The sequence below is a fragment of the Ambystoma mexicanum genome, chromosome 13, assembly GCF_040938575.1.
Source record: "Ambystoma mexicanum isolate Mex_15411 chromosome 13, UKY_AmexF1_1, whole genome shotgun sequence".
NCBI classification, from domain to species: domain Eukaryota; kingdom Metazoa; phylum Chordata; class Amphibia; order Caudata; family Ambystomatidae; genus Ambystoma; species Ambystoma mexicanum.
In genome coordinates, this window is record NC_090938.1 from 763,285,894 (window position 1) to 763,304,952 (window position 19,059).

Here is a 19,059-nt window from a genome sequence, read left to right on the forward strand (position 1 = left end):
AATTTAAGTGCCTCTCTGTGTCCTGCTGGAGATATAGCGGTATAGGACCAATTTGAATCCAAGATCTGAAGAGGGGTCTTTATTGTTAGGATTGTTTTAATTTATACCCATCGGCCGAACATGAATGCCACAAAACAGAGCGCCCACTTAATTTGAGAAAGACTCAAAAGAAGCATGTTCCCTCTTGACTGGGTTTGATAAATAATTCTCTCAAACAAGCTAATTCTATGGGTGAGGGCATATTGGGCAACTGTTATTAAAGACAAATACAATCTGGTCACTCTTGCAGGCCCACATAACTATCTTGAGAGTGTCTCAATAACTATTCTCCAGGTGTTCTATAACCACCAAGCCACTAATAAGAAACAGGCATGGCCAGCTAAGAAAAAAGGCATAATAAAACATATGCAGCTGCACTGTGCAAATCTCATTCAGTCTCTAGCTGTGTAGAAGTATTTCCGGACAGAAGACAGCCAAAAGCCTTCAAGATATACTTGAGCGACTGACTGGAATTGAAATCATGTTAACTAGCCTTGACTGCACCAATCACACTAAAGCGGCTAAGGTTGCCAACAATGCAATGACTACCAATAGAGAGAATCGGGAGGTCCGATGCAAGTCCTGTCTGCCGATCCTTGGACCAACAGCCCTTGCTAACAATCAAAATGAGAAATCAAATTGCTGAATTGTACTCGGGCGAATATGATCCATCCCATGAGCAGGAGTGAGTTTCCACCTACACTAAGGGATGGACTGTGTTAGCATCCTATTTTTTTGCTAATGATCATCTTCCAAGTATCCCTTAGGTCATAATCTTGCCCTATGTACCACCAATGAAGCGGCTAGCAGACGGAGGAGGATATAGCTACTTTTATGCTAAAACGTTTACATTGGCTAAGAAATGTGAGGAGTCAGGTGAACTTTGGGCACATGTTTTTTGCACATAGAGGCGGGTGCACGGGTGGAAAGGAGGAAGATAACAGAGGTGACTGTTGAATTTCAATGAGGATTTGGTGGCAGATATTTTGTTTTTTTTAAACCTTTTTTTAAGTGAGATTTGGTCTAGATACAAGGGCGTTGGTCTACTTCCAGTGGCCTGTTTTTATCCCCCAGCAAAATGCAGAGTACTAGGTCGACGAACATTGAACAAGTACTCTGCATTTTTATACACAGAGTATTTGCGAAATCAAAAAGAGTGTGATGCTCTATTTTCTAAACACAACGTGTTATTAAAAATAATTAATTCATTTTGGCCTTATGTTTTGGTTGCATTGCAATGTGCATTTAAAAATGCATGTTTAAAGTATGGGAAAAGGACCAGAATACATTTTGTAAATCAATTAGATTTCTCCATTATATGAAGACGTGTGAAATTTAATTTGGCTCTTTGGTAATTTTGTACATTAACATTTGGACAATGCAGGAGGTTATTCTTTGTAATGCCATTTAGTTGGCCCTTTCATGTGCAGAAAGACTATAATTGGAAAAATAGTTGTCTGTATGACAATAGGAAATTAACATTGGAGCATTCATGCAAAACTTACAAATAGCAATTGGATATCTATGTGTTTTTTCTTGTGAGCTGGCTAGGATTTTATTGTGGGAGTACAGTTTAGATTAGCCTCAGATTAACAGGTGCAGGGTCATTTCTGTACAATTAATGCAAGTCTATGGGAGACCGACATTCCATCCAATTTTTAGTTTTGATGGTTGGCTGGCTTACATTTTCAAGGACAGAAGATTACAATTTTGGAACAGCGATCCAGTTTACAGATCATGATAGACTTCTGCACCATTACTACTTGAAATTAATTGCAAGTCTATGGAAAACAGACCTCCTGGACACTTTTCAATTTTTGACAGTGGGCCTGCTCAACACGTTTGGGGGATACAGATTGTAGAACAGGATTGACTTCTGCACGAATACTTAGAATCAATCGCAAGTCAATGGGAAATGGCCAAGACTAGTGATTAAGACAACCACACGTCAAGATTGTCTGGCAAGGATTAGGAGTGGTTTCGATAGTGGGCTTGAAACTAAACATAACCACACACGCTGCACCACAATGCTGTGTACAAATAGGACACAGAGACAGACCAGACATTTCTTATGTTATTACATGTTTTTGGAGCGCAAACCTAGCTTGAGAGCAACAGGGTGCTGTACAGATCATAGATCAAAACATTCGTAGTAAGAATTTAAGTAGTCATCAAGCAAATATTAGTAATCTTTTTCAGAGTACAACACACAGATGGGTGTGCACAAGAAGCTGGAATCTAGGTTACACCAAGGAGTTGTTGGAAGAGACAGTGCTTTATTTTGTTCCTAAAGTGAAGGAGACTTGGCGAAGTTATAGAGCATGGCTACTGATCAGCCTGTGTTAAGTAACATTTGGACTCTTACTGGCTGGACAGCAGACGCCTTCGTTCCTTGAATGCTCCATCTGTACATTGTACATGTTGTTGACATTTTTTTCCTTTTCCTTAAAGACGAAATTTAATAATCTCACCATATTTGTGATATGCCGAAATGTGCACATTGACCATAAAAGTAATTATTGAAAATTCCTCCATATTTAAAAATGATATATAAAACATGTTACCATACTGCGATTAAGGGTAATTTGCTAGTCTGCTTCAGCACTGATCTAATCTGAGCACCTGAAAGGATTCACCATTAAGAATGCTGCACAGGTTTATTTTAGAAATCTTAATGGCAAGGTGCTCGGAAAAATTGGTGTGAATGTCTGAAGAAGACAAGCAAATTACCTGTGATCTCAGTATGTTAGGATGTTTTAGATAGAAATGAATGTACAGGAATGTTCAACAATTTAGCATTAAATAAAGTTATGTTTGTCTCATTTCAGAGTGCTGCGTTCTGGCCCTGGGAGCAACGTTCTAGGCTTGCCTGCTCCCATTGCTGAAAAAAAAAGCAAAGGCAGTAGTTTCCAAATTGTATGGGCTCTCAATCCTGTGTCCAAATGTCTCAGCTCTTTACGAGATGTGTGTGCAATACCTAGATATATTTTTAGACAACATGTCTCATATTTCATCTTAGGTCTACCTCTGAAATAGAATACCTCATTTAGAAGCAGTGATTTGCCCGGAGGAACGTTTATCCATAGAATCAATTAGCTTCAGAGGCCAAAGTTGGCATAAAAAAAAGTTATCTTTTGAAGTTTGCAAATGTTGGTTAACTTGGCAGACTGGTGGACTAATGCAACACAATGATAGTACAAAAAAGAGAACATACATGACAAATCACATTCTTCTATGTATACAAACATTGAGTCAATGAGATAGCCATATTAAATTAGATTGTGTTCTTGAATATTGTTGTGTTGCTTCACGTTGTGTTTACATTGTTGTGAATGTTTGTCTGGTTTGCGTGTAACATGATGGTCTTTTGTAGAGATCTAGATTTATAATTGTGTGGCAATATCTTTTAAAATATTAGTACCATTTCAGATGTACACATGAACTATTTTGGATGAGGATTAAAATGCCTGCTTGATTTACAAAAAATAAAAAATGATGGATTGAATTGACTTGAAGATACGCATGTATTAGCTGTGTAGTACACGTACATCAGTGCGTTTGAGGACGTTTGTGTCATCCAATTTTGACCTTTTGGAATATATTTTTATTAATAAACAGTTTGAATATTACTTTTTTCTATTAGGATTGCTTGTAGCACTAAATGATTCTTGTCTTGGCCCAAGTACTGTGATATACATATAAATCAGACTTTAGTCATTTGAAATGGCATCTATATATTATCAAGCAGATTCAAATGCCCGTTGTTGAATATTACAATATCCAGCATGCTATTGGGCAAGAAGTGAGCACAGGATCATGGTGACCCAGAGGTCATAGGTTGAGCTGCCAGCTATGCTACAATGGTGTTCTAGAATATGTAGGTAGGATGCATTCCATTTTACTACGTGAAGGAATTAAAGAATTAGGAAACACGGCTTTGCATTTTTGAGCCTTTTATTAACCTATTTTCAGATCAAGTGCTTTGCTTAAGTTGAATATAGAATTTAAATGACCTATTCTTCTGGCGCAACAGAGCATTGTCCTACTCCGTTGTTATCTAAAGAACCAATATACCGAGCTGGGGCGCATAAAACAAGGCAGTAAATTAAAAGTCAATATCCATGTATGTCCGAAGATCCCTCTCCCAGTTCTTAGCTTTTGCCTCTTTTCGCCTCTCCTCCTTTTTGCTGATGGTGGCCACCCTTTGGGTCCTTGCAGGTGGTGCCTTTTGGCGCTCAACGGCTTCCACATCGTGTGCACTGAAGTGCGTCACCTTGGGTTTCTGGTCAGTCTGGAAACCAAGACCCTTTTGGTCACGCTTCAGGATAGTCTGGATGGGGAACTTCCGGCCTTTTCCTTCAGGACCCAGTCCCGCCTCACGATCCCAGCCTTCCTTGACCATCAGCTTGTAGCCCACATTGTGCTCGGGAATACAGTAGTAGGTGGGGACCGGATTCTCCTTCTTGTTGAAGAGATGGACCGTAGATCGCTGGTGCTGCTCCACGCTGTCTTCTTGGTAGTGAGCCTTGCAGACTTCACAATACTTCTTCTCTGGGACTTGCACCCTGTGGAAAAGTGGAATATATGACACATTAGAGAACACTTCATTTGAACAAGGTAAGCAAATGACAACTCAAAGATGAAAATATTTAGAGGAGAAATTATTACTATGGACATGCCTACTCCGCCAAAAATACATTGCAGAATCAAAACCAGGGTAATACTCAAACTAACAATGTGTATATTCTTAATAGAAATATTCCAAAAGGTCACATTTGTATGACGCCATGTTTTTACTTCCAGCAAGGCAGCAGCGTATCAAAGCATCAATTTAGACACTAAATGTGAACATGACACGAGACCAGCATACGAAAATGGGAGGGGGCTCAATGCCCATTAATTGCACTTGTATCCCAGTAAGCCAGCTCCTGAGGAGAGAGAGAAGCCAGCGAACTTCAGAACCATTGAGGGAGAGGACCAAAAGTGAAGAGGGGCTCAGGAACCAGGAAGGGAAGGTGTGAACGGTATACGCCTCTGATATACAGGAAGCAATCCATCGGGAGATGGTTGCTTTCAAGGCCAGCTTTCCTTTCCGGATCTCTGAAGGTCACAAAACTGGGAAGAGTTCCTAAGTTTAGATGTTCTGTCCAAATAAAACTTAAGAGCTCATCTGACATCCAAATTGTGCAATACCCTCTCGGCATCCAAGGACGGGTCTGGAAAGAAGACGGGTAAAGAAATAGACTGGTTCAGATGAAAATCGGATACCACCTTTGGAAGGAAAGAAGGATTAGTCCGAAGGACAACCTTATCCTTATGAAAGGTGAGGAATGGATGTTTTACAGACAAGGCCTGAAGCTCGCTTACACGCTTTGCCGAAGTCACCGCAATCAGAAAAGCCATTTTCTACAAAAGGAATTTCAAGTCCACCGAAGCCATGGGCTCAAAAGGCTTATGGCATAAGGCATTGATGACCACATTCAATTACCACTTAGGATGCGGGTTGCGCACAGGTGGAAACAGATGCAATAGACCTGCAAAGTGCCTTTTAATGACAGGGTTTGTCAATGGAAAAGAGCAAGTGTCTGTCGACAGGTAAGCGGCGAAAGCTGACAAATAAGTCCTACAAGACAAGACTGTCAATGGTAGCAGCCCTGGGGTCCAGCTGCTTAGCTAAACACCAGTGACAGAACCAGAGCCACTTGCTCCTATACTGAGACCTTGTCGAAGGTTTTCTAGTCGCCTGGATAATACGCATAATATCCTCGGACAAGTTGAAACTTTCTAAGGATTTGAACTCAGGGACCAGGACGCACGCTGAATGATTTTGGGGAGGGGTGCCACATCTGCTTATCACTCTGGTGAAACAGATCTGGAATTAGCGGAAGCCTGATCGTGGAGCACACCGACAGATGCTGAAGCTCTGAAAACCAGAATCTGGCTGGCCACCAAAGGGGGGGGGGGGGGGGCTATGAACTGAACAGGAGAGTGCAATTTGTTGTTTTCCTGAGCTTGCATAGCGCTCGGTGAATCAGAGGAAGAGGGGGGAAGGCATAGGCCCTCATGATGTGCCACGGAATTTCAAGAGCATCCCCAGGGAAGAAGCACAGAGTCTGTTCCTGTTTGATGACGTCGGAAAGAGGTCCACTTCTGCAGTGCTCCAATGGCGAAAAATGTCAGAGGATCTCTGTGTTCAGTTCCCACTTGTAGATGACCACCGCTCGTCGGCTGAGAGAGTCTGCAGTCATATTCAGTTGGCCCGGAATGTGTGCTGCCAGCAGCCAAACGCCATGCTGAATGGCCCATTCCCAAATCTGAATGGCTAGAGCTACAAGGGGAGGTGACTTGGTACCCCCCTGCTTGATGTAAAACATGGATACCGCATTGTCTGTGCGGATGCGGACCACTTTGTTCACAATCACTGGCTCGAAAGCTTTGAGTGCCAGGACAATCGCCAGAAGCTCCAGATAATTTATTTGAAATAGTCTGTCCTGCGGCGACCATAGGTCAAAAACCTGAAGATGATCCAATTTCGCACCCCACCCAATAAGGGAGGTGTCCGTCATAATGGTCGTTTGAGGCGAGGGCTCCTGAAAAGGAGCACCCACCGACAGATTGCTGGAAGATGACCACCATAGGAGATCGGTCATCATGCAGGGTGGAACCAGAATCATTTTGGTGTCCGGGTTCACTCCCTGAAGCCAGGAGCTCCAAAAAGCCATCTGCGTACGTCGCATCTTGAGACGAGCAAGGGGAAGAGCAAGCATGCACGAGGCCATGAGGCCTAGAAGCCTCTGAAACCACCAGGCCGAAATGCTCTGACTGAATGAAAAACGGACAGGTGTCAACAGATCCGGCATCCAGAGAGATCGTCATGGAGGATTTCTGCCAGTTCACCGACAGCCCAAGGCAGAACAGGAGCTGGAGGAGAGACTGAAGGTTGCTTGAGGCCTTCACTGGACAAGGACTGCTCAGAAGCCAGTTGTCCAAATATGGATACATATGGATACCCTGTAGCCGAAGAAAAGCTGCGATGACCAACATCTTCAGGAAGACACGCAGCGCTGAGCTGAGACCAAAAGGGAACAATCAGAATTGGAAATGCTCCTCGCCCAGTGAGAACTGCAGATATTTCCAGATCAGGATATGCATATACACGTCCTGAAGGTCCACAACGCTGAGCCAGTCGCCCTTCCGAAGAGAGGACTTCATTTGGCGGGACGTGATCATCTTGAATTACTCTTGGGGAAGAGAAAGGTTGAACTGGGAAATATCTAGGATGGGGCGCAGGCCAGCCTGGTTGGGTTTGGGAACCTTGAACAGACGAGAGTCGTTCCACTAGGGGAACATGTTCCACCGCCTTGAGGTCTAGAAGCTTCTGCACCTCGGCTCTGGGGAGGTCGTCCCCGACTGCTGAAAAGGGAGACTTGAAGGGTGGGTAGGGGCAAGTGGAAGCCCGCCCGAGCGATGGACAAAACCCACCGGTCTTAGGTGATGGTTTGCCATGCCTCCAGATGAGATTCGTCCTCCCACTGGAGTCTCGTGCGAGTGCCACAAAATATAATTTTGCAGACTTTCGGCGGAGAGACTACCTGTCCCTGAGGAGGAGGCTGAAGACCGAGAGAAAAATCTACCCCGTTGCTGCTTCTGACAGAAGCCACCTGACGGAGGATCAGCTCTGCGTGACCTGCAGTCCTGGAACCCTCCGATTCCTGAAGAGGACCAAGACTGGGATCCAGATCTCTGAGCTTTGACGAGGGGCTTCACTAGCACCAACAGACACTTAGCAGTCTGCATGCTCGCCTTAGTCGTTGTAAGCTTGTCATCTGTTGAGGAATGAAACAACTCTTTGCCATCAAAAGGCAGGTCCAGAACTTTACCTTGGACTCAATAGAAAACTTTGTTGCATGAAGCCAAGCTTGACGAGAGGTGTCCACCCCCAACAGGAGGCCTCGAGCTGAGGAATCAACATGGCGCGCAGCAGCCTCCAGCATATCCTGCAGCAATACCCTGGCGTCTGACAAACCGCCTTTAAAGTCTTCCAGCCTGTCCCCAAAAATGAACTCCTGGAAGTCCGCCAAATCCCTCCAGTGTTACATATTCGCCGCCAAAATGAGCTCTGCATTAGCCTGACGCAATTGTAGCGCCGAGTTGACAAAAACATTCTTGCCCAAGGAATCGAGCAACTTGTCTTCCCGGGCCAGAACTTGAGCTGCAGCTGCAGAGGTCGTAGAGGCCGGCTTGAATTGCAGAGTGGCGGTCGCTACCACCATTGAGGAAGGGAGGGGACATGACGTCAAGACTACTTCCTCGGAGGTGTGAAGCCTGTAACAGGCGTCAATTCTCTTATTGATAAGTAGCCCAGTGTGGGGTTTATGCCAGACTTTGCAGGCCTCGGCCAGAAAGTCCCTCTGAAGGAACAGGCCTGTGCGCTCCTGTAGAGACAAAGTGAGCGACCCGAAAGCACCCCTTCTTGCGGAGCAGGTGCCTCAGGCAATGGTATGTCAAGGAGTGACATGTCCAGGACCCGGTCATGGAATGCTCTGACAGAGCGGGGCTGGTCCTCAATATCCTGATGTGCCGAAGGGTCGTCCAGTATGTCAGGATCCGCCGGTTTCGATGCGACTAGCGTCAAATTGACGTTTCACTCTGCTGGAGTTTTGTCAACCGGAGAAAAAGGAGGCAGAGGCGGAAGAGCTGGAGGCGGGCCGGGAAGCAGAGGTGGTAGTGCTGCCGAGGCGACAGGTGCCGTGACTGGAACTGCCGGGGTAGCATGCGGTACCAGAGGGCAGATCTCCCCAAAAGACCTTTAAAGTACTCCCTCATGGGATCAGAGTTCATAAGACTCTGAAACTTCCCAAAAAAGGCATCCTCTGCCGAAACTTTAGACACTGGCGAGGGCAGAGGCCGCTCATGAGGGGCATACCCCCACAAACGTAGTTAGGAAGGCTGCCAAGAGGGCCCGCCACCAACCGGGTCTACATAGACCAATGGGGAGGAAGTAAGACCATATGCGGTAGTGGCATCCGAGCACGCCAGCCATAAGAGGGGCGCAACAGATTCACACTGTCCCGTGGAAAAGGTTGTCCATCAAAAAGAAGGTTCCCAGCCGTCGATGGTGTGGGTGTGAGGGAAGAATCCGAAATGGCCACCGTAGACCACGCGGGAAGGCCTGCCATTTTGTTACCATCTGAGGAGAACTGCATCACATGTGTGGATGAGGCAGGTAACTCCACAGACTGGTCAGTGGACTTGACCTAAACTTTAGCCTTGACACCAGGGTCCTCGGCAGAGCTGGTACTATGGGGCCTTGGATGTTTATTGGACATCCTACCCCTTGAATTAGCCTCCAGGAGAGGAACCTAGGCAAAGCCGGTAACAGAGGAGATATGGTCAGCGACCTCTCCCTGTGCCCCCTCAACAGAACCGATCACCGCGAGCACGGGAATGTTGAGGAATTCACCTCACAGACAAGACCTTAACGGGTCTCTCAGTTCTGTTAGTACACACCTTAGCCTCAATGAGAGGACCCTCGGAACGGAGTTTGGTCTGTATAGCTCCCCCAAGAGGGGTCTCGAACCGTGGTTCGGTACAGAAAGCCTCAACAGAGGCCTCAGGGTGCACCCCAGTGTCTGTATGGGAAGCTCCAGACAAGGAGACCTCGGAGCCAACTTCGGTACCCAAAGCCTCAGCATGACTGGGCTGGCTATTAGCACCCGATTGGTAAACCTTGGAGCGTAATCCGGTGTCGGCAGGACCCTCGCGGGAACCCTCTGAGAAAACCCTGGTGCACCTATTAGGCCTGCGAGGCACCTCAGGGGAAACCCTGGTAGCAGAGCTCTTGAAGCCCCTTCCGGACTTGGAGGACCCCAGGAAGAAGTCGCCCCAACGGTGATCCGGTCCCAGGCACTCCAAACAGAAAGAATGGGGATCCGCTCTAGCGATGCGATGTTCGCAAGAGGAACAAGAGAAATCCCAAACGATCCGGCATAGACTGAGGACTATGCGACCGCAAAACCAGAGCAGGAGAGAAGGACAACGGGGAAAGAAGAAAAATGTCTTCCCGGTGATGCAAGTGTGTCTAGCGCCGACAGCGCAGAGAAAAGGACTGAAGGGTGATGCCTGGGGTGGAGCTAAGGAGGGCGGATTACGGCCATATGCGGTACTCCATGTAAAAAGAGAAATTTCATGCTTTTTTACAAAAAAGTGCTCCGGTCCCGTCCAACTGGACAGAATGTCCCAAAAGTATGGAGGAAAGGGGACGGGACGTAGGAGTAAATGGAATATTTGCCCATTGTGGGTCTCAAAGATCTGGACATTATGGGCAAAGATGACCAATGGGACAAACTCATACAACTGAGAAAAAGGCTAATACGCACCGAGTTACACGCTATCATTATGTTAGAATACGTGAAAAATCAAGCATTGCCCCCAAGGACCTACCATAAGGAATGAACCAAGACTATTCTTGGATAATAGTGAATTCAAGCTAAAGTGGAGCTACATAGCTAATAAATTTGGGCGCGACTGGCTGATTCTAATTATAGAAACAGCCTAGGAAACCACTAAGAAAATTGAGATAGACCTTAAAGCTTTAGAGTAAGAAATCAAAAAGACATTTGATATAGAAGCCTTTAAGAGTGGCTCAGATAAACATCTCAAATAGATGCAATACTTCAAAACTGAAACTATCTCAGAAAGGGTGAAAAGGGACATACAGAATTTACCCACGAAAAGGTGTTTGCATATACTGGTAAAGCCTACAATTTGGTGAACCTAGACACACCCAAAAACAGAACCAGAGAGTATGTTTTCGTAACACCTTTTTGAGTTCAAGTGATGTGGAGGATCTGGAGATAATGATGAATACTACAGACTAGGTAGAAGTGGTTTTAGCAATAGAGGAGATAATCGAACAAATCGGGGAAGAGGAACAAGGGGCAACAACCAATGTAGAAATAGTCAACGATAGCCTTTTTTAGAGAGGGGAGACAACCAGAGACAATGGTCCCCAGAACAGATGCAAACCCGAAGCCACAGTCAATCAGACTACCCCCTCATGAACAAAGAAGAGTCAAAGTAGCATCTCAAGTAGCTGTTTGGCTGCACTGGATGGTTGTACTGTTCTGGCTCCAGAATCTCTCTTTACAAGGACTATTTTTGAACGTACCATCGACCCGCCTCCTCGTGCCGCCTCCAGCCCGCCTTCTTTCAGCTCGTCAGCAGCTACTTAGCCTAAGGTGCGCGCGCATCCGAAGTAGCATCTCAAGCAGCTGTTTGGCTGCACTGGCTGGCTGTACTGTTCTGGCTCCAGGATCTCTCTTTACAAGGACTGTTTTTGAACGTGCCATTGGTAAGAGGAAACACTTGGTACTTCGTAACATGGACTAAGGCACAAGCTAAGAGGTGTGGGATTTGTTGACTTTGGTCTCTTACAATGCCTATAACGTCGTTTCTCTTTTCCCACAGCCCCACCTCCTTGCGCCGCCGCCAGCCCACCTTCCTTCAGCTCGTCAGCAGCTATCTAGCCTAAGGAGCGCGCGCACGCATCCGAAGTAGCATCTCAAGTAGCTGTTTGGCGAGGAGGCAAGGGGCAAGAGTTATGTTCTAGAGTAAGGTACGAATATATTCATAGCAAGTAACGAGATATTGACCACTCGTTTTCACGAGTGCCCAAACGGTTGTAATTATGGTAGAAAGTTCATTAATTGTGTCACTGAAAAAAAAATAAAGCATATTAAACGTTCGTAACTTTAGGATTACACTCTGAACGTCTTGTCCATTAGTGGAGACACACCTTTCACAGCTACTATCAGACTGTAGTAGTGCAACAATGGAAACAATGCTCATAAATGGGAAAAAAAATAAAAACTCCCCCCCCCCCCCCCCTAAGGATCACTTGATGCCTAGTACAAACAAAAAAATAAATAAATTTTAAAAAAAAGCCTGAACCCTGCGCCATCTCTAAACGGAAAACATTCGTTTCTATCCATATCATCTCAGTCCTAGAGGGTCGACTTTTAGCAGAGGCACAGGAAGAGGTAATACCCATTCTGGCTATACCTTAATTGAAATCACTCTGATCTTTGAAAGTGCAAATGCTGACATTACACATGACCTCTTCACTGATAGACACATTAAAAACGGAACACACCTTGGGAGTTGAACTACACGATAACAGGTTAATTCCTCTAGCTGATATTTCCATGCTTGCACCAGTTGTGATGGCAGACTTAGACAAACGTATTAGTCTTTCTTTGGGACCTTCTACTCCTGTATTATCTTCTGGTAACTTCCGTGAACATGTTCATATTCATAAACCCCATACAAATGAGTATGTAAACCCTAGGCAAACTTTTGCTGGTATCGATTCCGTGTTTGTACCAAAAATATTGTGCATGTCGGCCAGTTTGCCTACCAAGGAGCATGAGAATAAAGATAATATTTTGCCTCACGCCAGTTCACATACTCACAGCTCTTTCCCCTCTCCAGCATTTAATCTGTCCAATTCACACGAGGCATCTCATATTCGAGAGCGGTACACCAGATTTTCTTGAAAAAGAAATGTACGATTTTCCTGTACTCCTGGAATTTTAAATCTTCTCGATCGAGGACATGAACTTACTCACTGGTTTCTAATAGACTTGAAAAACTATCGCATAACACGGAAAAACTAATCAAACTTGAAGGTTTTATTCTTGCGCAAGAAGCATGCCATAAATTTCATATCGAATGTCCGGAAAGAGCTGCGATAGTGGTCAAAAAGGAACTTACAGGCCACAACAACGGCAACAATGAATACAGGTACACAAACTTCAGACGATTCACTATTATTGAATGGAACGCCTACCTCCTTTGCAAAAGTACTAAAGAAACATGCAATTCCAATCAGTGAAAGATCTCCTGTTGTATCCATAAATCTGATGGAAGTAGCAAAACTGCAACATGAGCGTTTGATGCAGATAGAACAAATCTTGTTTAAAGCAAATTTAGTTCCCCAACTGAGTCAAGGACAAGCACAAACAGACCAGGTTGCAGGCATCAAAGAAGACTCTCCTGACAGTCCCTCTGCTATCACAGATATTATAGAACAAGAAAAAGCCCAGGCTGAGGTAAAAGAGGATTCCAGAGATAAGAGGGCTTTTATCATTTGTCCAGAAGAGCTAAAAAAGGTACATACTGAGCATATAAGTAGTAATACAAGGGCATGTCCAGGCGCCATAGTAAATAAGCAAAAATCGAAAGTAGTAGAGACCAATAAGGTGGCAAGTGACAAACATGCCCTTACTTTAAGTCAATTGAATGAAGAAAGCAAAAAAAGTTCTCCAGATCCCTGCATTGACAGAGGAGCAGCCATGTATTTTGCTCGAGAAAAATCTGTACAAAAGGCTCCCATCTTCACCAGAAAGGACACAAACGAGCCGCACATCGGCTCAAATACTTCCTCCCCGCACGACAGGTTTGAACTTCGGCATTATGACACAGGCAAACTTAATTTCTTATTTTCCAGATGTAATAAATAAGAAAACTGATAAATCTATGAGACCTGTGCCATTCATTGAAGAGAAAAATGCTTATTTAAATTCCTTTGTTACAAAGCCTCTGCAATGTGCTGAGACCAACAATATAACAGCAAAAGAAATGCCTGCAAGCCCAATTATACCCACACATGGAGGACCTGAATCAGAACCCCCACACCAGCATTGTGCCTAAAAACTAAGGTACTTCTGGGATTGTAGATTTCCCGGTGTTGCCTTCCATTTTACTCTAAGTCTGTCAGGGCACTCGCCCTTGTGGCTGACACACAATGTTGGGGTGCACCCGCTTTGCCCGGTGGGGCATGCGGTATGCAACACGCAACCTGGTGGTCAGCCGCTGTCAGGACCCACTGCCAAGATTTCTAATACCTCAGGAAAGCTTCCTCGGGAGAGAGCATCCCAATTTCCGCTAGCTATTGCCGATTCTAATCTCGTCTCTTTTCACAACATACCAAACGAGATGAAAATTATTATAGGATGGAAGAGCGACTCAAATATCAACTGAATGGTACGCATTAATCACTCGTTCCTAATGGATACACTGTTTAAAGTACCACCCCTTCGTAGCCTGGTTACTAATGACATAGAATGGATTCAGCTTCCAAATCACAATAATAACCATATGCTTGCCAAAGTACAATCTCCCAGCATTGCCAAACTACTGTGGGAATTTAAAACAGATTTAAGTATGTTGGGCCTCGAAATGCAAGCCTTTCCTTCTATAGAAAAGGCTATGTCCTTTCTTGAATTCCAACCTACTAACTCTTTCCCATCTGATGATGCAACGGCACAAGCAGATACAAAAACAGATACTACCAAACATATGACTGCACAGTTAGCATCATTAACCACTGCACTTAAACTCACATGGCTTGAACCTTTAATAAAAGCCACAGTAGCCATAATTCCTTCTCAAGCGTCCTCATAATTGAATGATCTGAGGATCACTTCGTGGAATTGTTGTGGCTATAACAACCTTAAAAATTGGATGTCCAAGTCCAGCACAGAGTCATGTTTATCCAGCTTTCTAATTCAAGAAACTATGTGTCCGACAGACCTGCATTTCGATGGGTTTACTTCTATCATGCATCTCATAGTGCGTTAGGAAGACTCTCAGGAGGTCTTGCTATTCTCATTAATAACAATTTACCATTAATCACATTTATGAAGCAGACTTATACCTCATTGTGGATATAAAACTGGACACACTGTACAAATATTTTTTTGATTTCCTTCTACTGGCACCCAAGAGTATCCACAGCTATGCAAGCGTGCAAATTACTGCGTAATGCACTCCTTGAGGCATATACACATAATCCCCAGGCCGAAATTATTATTGGGGGCGTTTTTAACACAGTCCTTTATTCCTTGCCCTCACTTAGCGATAAGCCACAAGGTTTGGTCTATTCTAGCGTATCGAGAGAAAATGGAAACGTCTGGTTGCAATGCTTAAAAGGTTGGGATATTGACATAGTGCAGCCAGATGTGAAACATGCTAACTTTACATGGAAGAGAGGGCCTTGCTCTTCTTGGATAGATTATATGGCAGCCTCCAGGACTATCTCTGGTATGCTATCACTTACGGCTACCCTCACACCGTTCGTTACTGAGGCACCATCTAATGATAGTTACTGTCCTAGCTGGACAAATTCCACATATTGCAAGAGACCCAAGCCTGGCCCTTTATCCAGGTTGATAGAGAACTGCTTTCTATTAACTGGAAGGATTCCACATGTAGAAAATTATCCTCCCTGGTCAATTGTGACTTTTGGGCTCCCTCATTTGAGCCCCCCACTGGAGTTGATCAAATTTAACAATGGAATATGAACATGATTCGAACTCGTCTTTTTACAATTGCATCTTTACACAAAGCTACCATGTCTAACAAAGATCAAATGTCATATTCGTCTCATGCTATAGCATTCCTTAAACGAAAAATAAATGTGCGCTTTGGAGGGTAAAGAAGATCACGGAGTCTGATCTGAAATCTTATTTTTACATAAAAAAAACAGATTCTATTAAAATATAAGCTTGCAATCCGTAGAATAATTTTTAGTCTCATTAATATACATTCAAGAGATGGTCGCAATGTTATGTAAATGCAAAACCAGAGACATTTGGAAATGTATTCGAACGACTGAGAAGTCTCCGACTTTGGTCCTAGAATTTGCTATTGATGGACTCACATGGTCTTCTTTCTTTTCGAAGAAATATGCATTACCAGTGGACTTCGAATCTTCGGAAAGTCCCCCAGAGTGCCACAAAATTCCTGACATCTGCCGGTAGGGATAGAACAACATTCTCTGTGTAATTTTTAAATTAAAAGCTTCCAAATATGCAGGTCCCAACGGTCTTCCGCCCTGCGTCATTAAAGATGATCCCCGCTTCTGGGCAACTATTCTATTGGAGATATTCAGATCAATCTTTAGAACTAAAACAATTACTCCCTCTTGGCTCACTTAAATCATTATTACGTTGCACAAAAAAAGGCTCCTTCGACAATCCTAATAATTTTAGACCCATAGCTCTTATCGATGTGGCTGCCAAAATATTTTCCGCTTTGATATTACAAGAGGTAGAAATGGTAATACATGCGAATGAGTGCCTTAGTAAAGCCCAAGTGGGATTTCGCAAAGCCATGGGAACTCCTCTGAATGCGTGTATTTTAGCTCATCTAATAGCGTCCGTGCATCTTCCAGACAAAGGCCCAATTTTTGTAGCTTGATTCAATTTGAAAGCTGCCTTTGACAGCGTAATCAGAGGAATTATATGGTAATAAATGCTTAATTTAAATGTTCCTCCCTTACTTGGTGACTCTCATCGCAATTAAAGACTAACTTTAAAGTACGGATTAACCGTGAAGGCACACTCACTGAGGGTATACCAAGTATGATCGGGGTAAAACAAGATTGCAACCTTGCAGCCATTCTGTTTAATCGTTATATGGCTGACCTTGATCATATTTGGAATACATCCAAATCGTTCGCAATTCGGTTGGGAAACTTTAAAATATTATGGTTAGCTTATGCTGATGACGTGCTGATATTTGACAGCACACAATCTGGTCTCCAAAATAAGCTTTAGAGTTTTGTTACGTATTGTAATTTAAATAACCTCACGGTCAATCCGCAAAAATCAAACATTATAATATTTTCAAACCGTAAAAAAAATGTAAAAAACAACCTAATTTCTCCTGGTCGATCAACTCATTGAAAATCAATATTGTACAAAATCTGACCTACTTAGGTTTCAGTTTGTCATATAACAGCTCTTTCAGGAGAGCCAAGGATATCCTTGCTGAAAAACTGTCAAATGAAATAACGTTTTCATAAATATTGCAGATTTTCTTTACTACCTCGGTTTGAATTTTATGGTAAAAAGGTCGAGGCGGTCCTCCTCTACGGAGTAGAATTATGCTTGCCCCGATCTTAGACCTTTTACAAGGAAAAATATGGAAATCAATCTTGGGCTTGCCTTTCTACATACCAAATGCAATTTTGAGGCACGAGTTAGGGCTGAACTCATAAGCACGCTATAATTGGCGTCTTCTTACAAACTATTCAAAGATGCTTTTTCCTCCTAAAAACTTGGTCTATGTAGACTTTGCCAATATGTTGTTTAACAACTATCCGTCATTAATTGTTCACTTTAAAGTCAGAATGAACATGAGCTTAGAGAAGATCAATATGCAATCCTTGGATCTCCAATTTCAGATGAGTTTGGCAAAAAAAAAAATTTTTTTTAAAAGGAATGCGCAGACCGGATTCATTTATACAAGTCATTTTCAGAATATGCAGTATTTAGACATAACCAAACACGACGCATGCCATATTTGATGTTATGTCCATGCAACGGAGCGCGCAATACTTATATGCAATTCAGGTTAGACCTCTTGCATACCAAATGACGGACAAAACATTGGTTTAAGAATACAGATCCAACTTATAATGAGGCCTGTAGATTTTGCAATGATGTACTGGAAACAACGAAACATCTGTTTCTTTTCTGTTCGAATTTCGAGGAAACTCGCTCTACAATGATGAAAGAATTTGTGCACGCACACAAATCCTTCGCTAGAAATCTAAAATTGTTGAAATGTACGTGGGGATCCAACAAAGCTATTATTCTTACAAATGTGCGAATAGTAAATCATATAGAATGTGAGTTAGAACACAAAAGTTTTAATTATAAGAAAGTAAATGTTATGACTTGCCAACATAAAAAAAAATTGGTGCGATTAATTACCGTCAACACAGTAATATGTGAGATAGAAACCAATGTAGTTCTTAATGGAATTGTATGTTTTTATTAGTATGATTTTTTTTCTCTCTTCTCTTTTGTTTCTTATGTCCTTTATTGTTGAACGTATGTCAAAGTAGCTTAAATTGCTCGTTTTTATATGAGGATTCTTTTTTGTCAATTACTTGTGATATGTGGAATTATTTGTAAAGGTGTGTTAGCACTAAAAACAAATTCTTTTTAATAAAAAAATATTTTAAAAAAGAAGAGTCTGTGCTTAATAAAGGCCTTAACTATGTTATATCTAAATACCGCAACCCTTCGATTTAAGGTAGAATTTCACCAATTTATGAGAAAAGTTCATCTCAGAGAATACTTTCCAAATAATCCTTTTGGTGAAACAAACAACTATAGTGGCCTAAGAAATGCAGTTTTTTCGTGCTCCCCAAAATACTCACACACTAGAATCCATATTGTTTGAGAGAACCGTTGTGGAAGAGATAAAAGTCTTGGAGTCAAAGGGAATCCCTAAACATTCTAATTGACGCAAGGCGGAGCAGGGTGTGCTAAAATCCCTTGGGTCCAATACTAATAGTGTAATTCGGCAAGCAGATAAGGGCAATGGATTATGTGAAAGAATGCCATAACCCTTTATCAGACTCTACCCATAATCAAAAGCTAGACAGAGACCCTAGCAGTGGGTAGGTCAATTCCATAAAGACCATAGTGACTAGAGCTGTAGAGATGAATTTGATTAGTAAACAGAAAGGGGAGTACCTGATTAAAGAAAATGGCAGAGTGCCTGTATTTTTACTTACTCCCCAAAATCCACAAAAACCTGGAGAAACCCCCTGGAAGACCATTTGTCTCAGGGATAAATTCAATATTAGAACCATTGTCCAAGTATGTAGATTTCTATTTAAGACCTTTTAGATCAGGCATGAAGAGTTACATCAAAGATACCACGGATGCTAAGGTTTATATACAAACATACCTCAGCAAGCCACCTTGGAAGTAGTCGAGGAAAACCCTACTTAAAAGGGAAGATGACCACCCTGTACCTAATTCATTTATCAAATGGTGCACAGAGATGGCCCCAACAAATAAACTTTTTCCAATTTATGAGACAGTACTATAAGCAAGTCGAGGGTACCGCTATGGGGGCCTCTATGGATCCAGATTTAGCCAATTTGTACGTCAACACGTACGAAGAAACTGTTGTGTACTCTATTCTTAACCCATT

General features: G+C 43.1%; 1 protein-coding gene across 1 annotated transcript in view; it reads right to left on the reverse strand.

Moving 5' to 3' along the window:
- Positions 1–3,975: 3,975 nt before the first annotated feature.
- The window catches only part of GPANK1 (G-patch domain and ankyrin repeats 1), a 35,102-nt gene continuing 20,018 nt past the window's right edge, over positions 3,976–19,059 (reverse strand). The window contains exon 3 of the mRNA XM_069635092.1: positions 3,976–4,604. Coding sequence (XP_069491193.1) covers positions 4,145–4,604 — 460 coding nt within the window. The 3' untranslated portion in view covers positions 3,976–4,144. The remainder of the gene's footprint in view (positions 4,605–19,059) is intronic.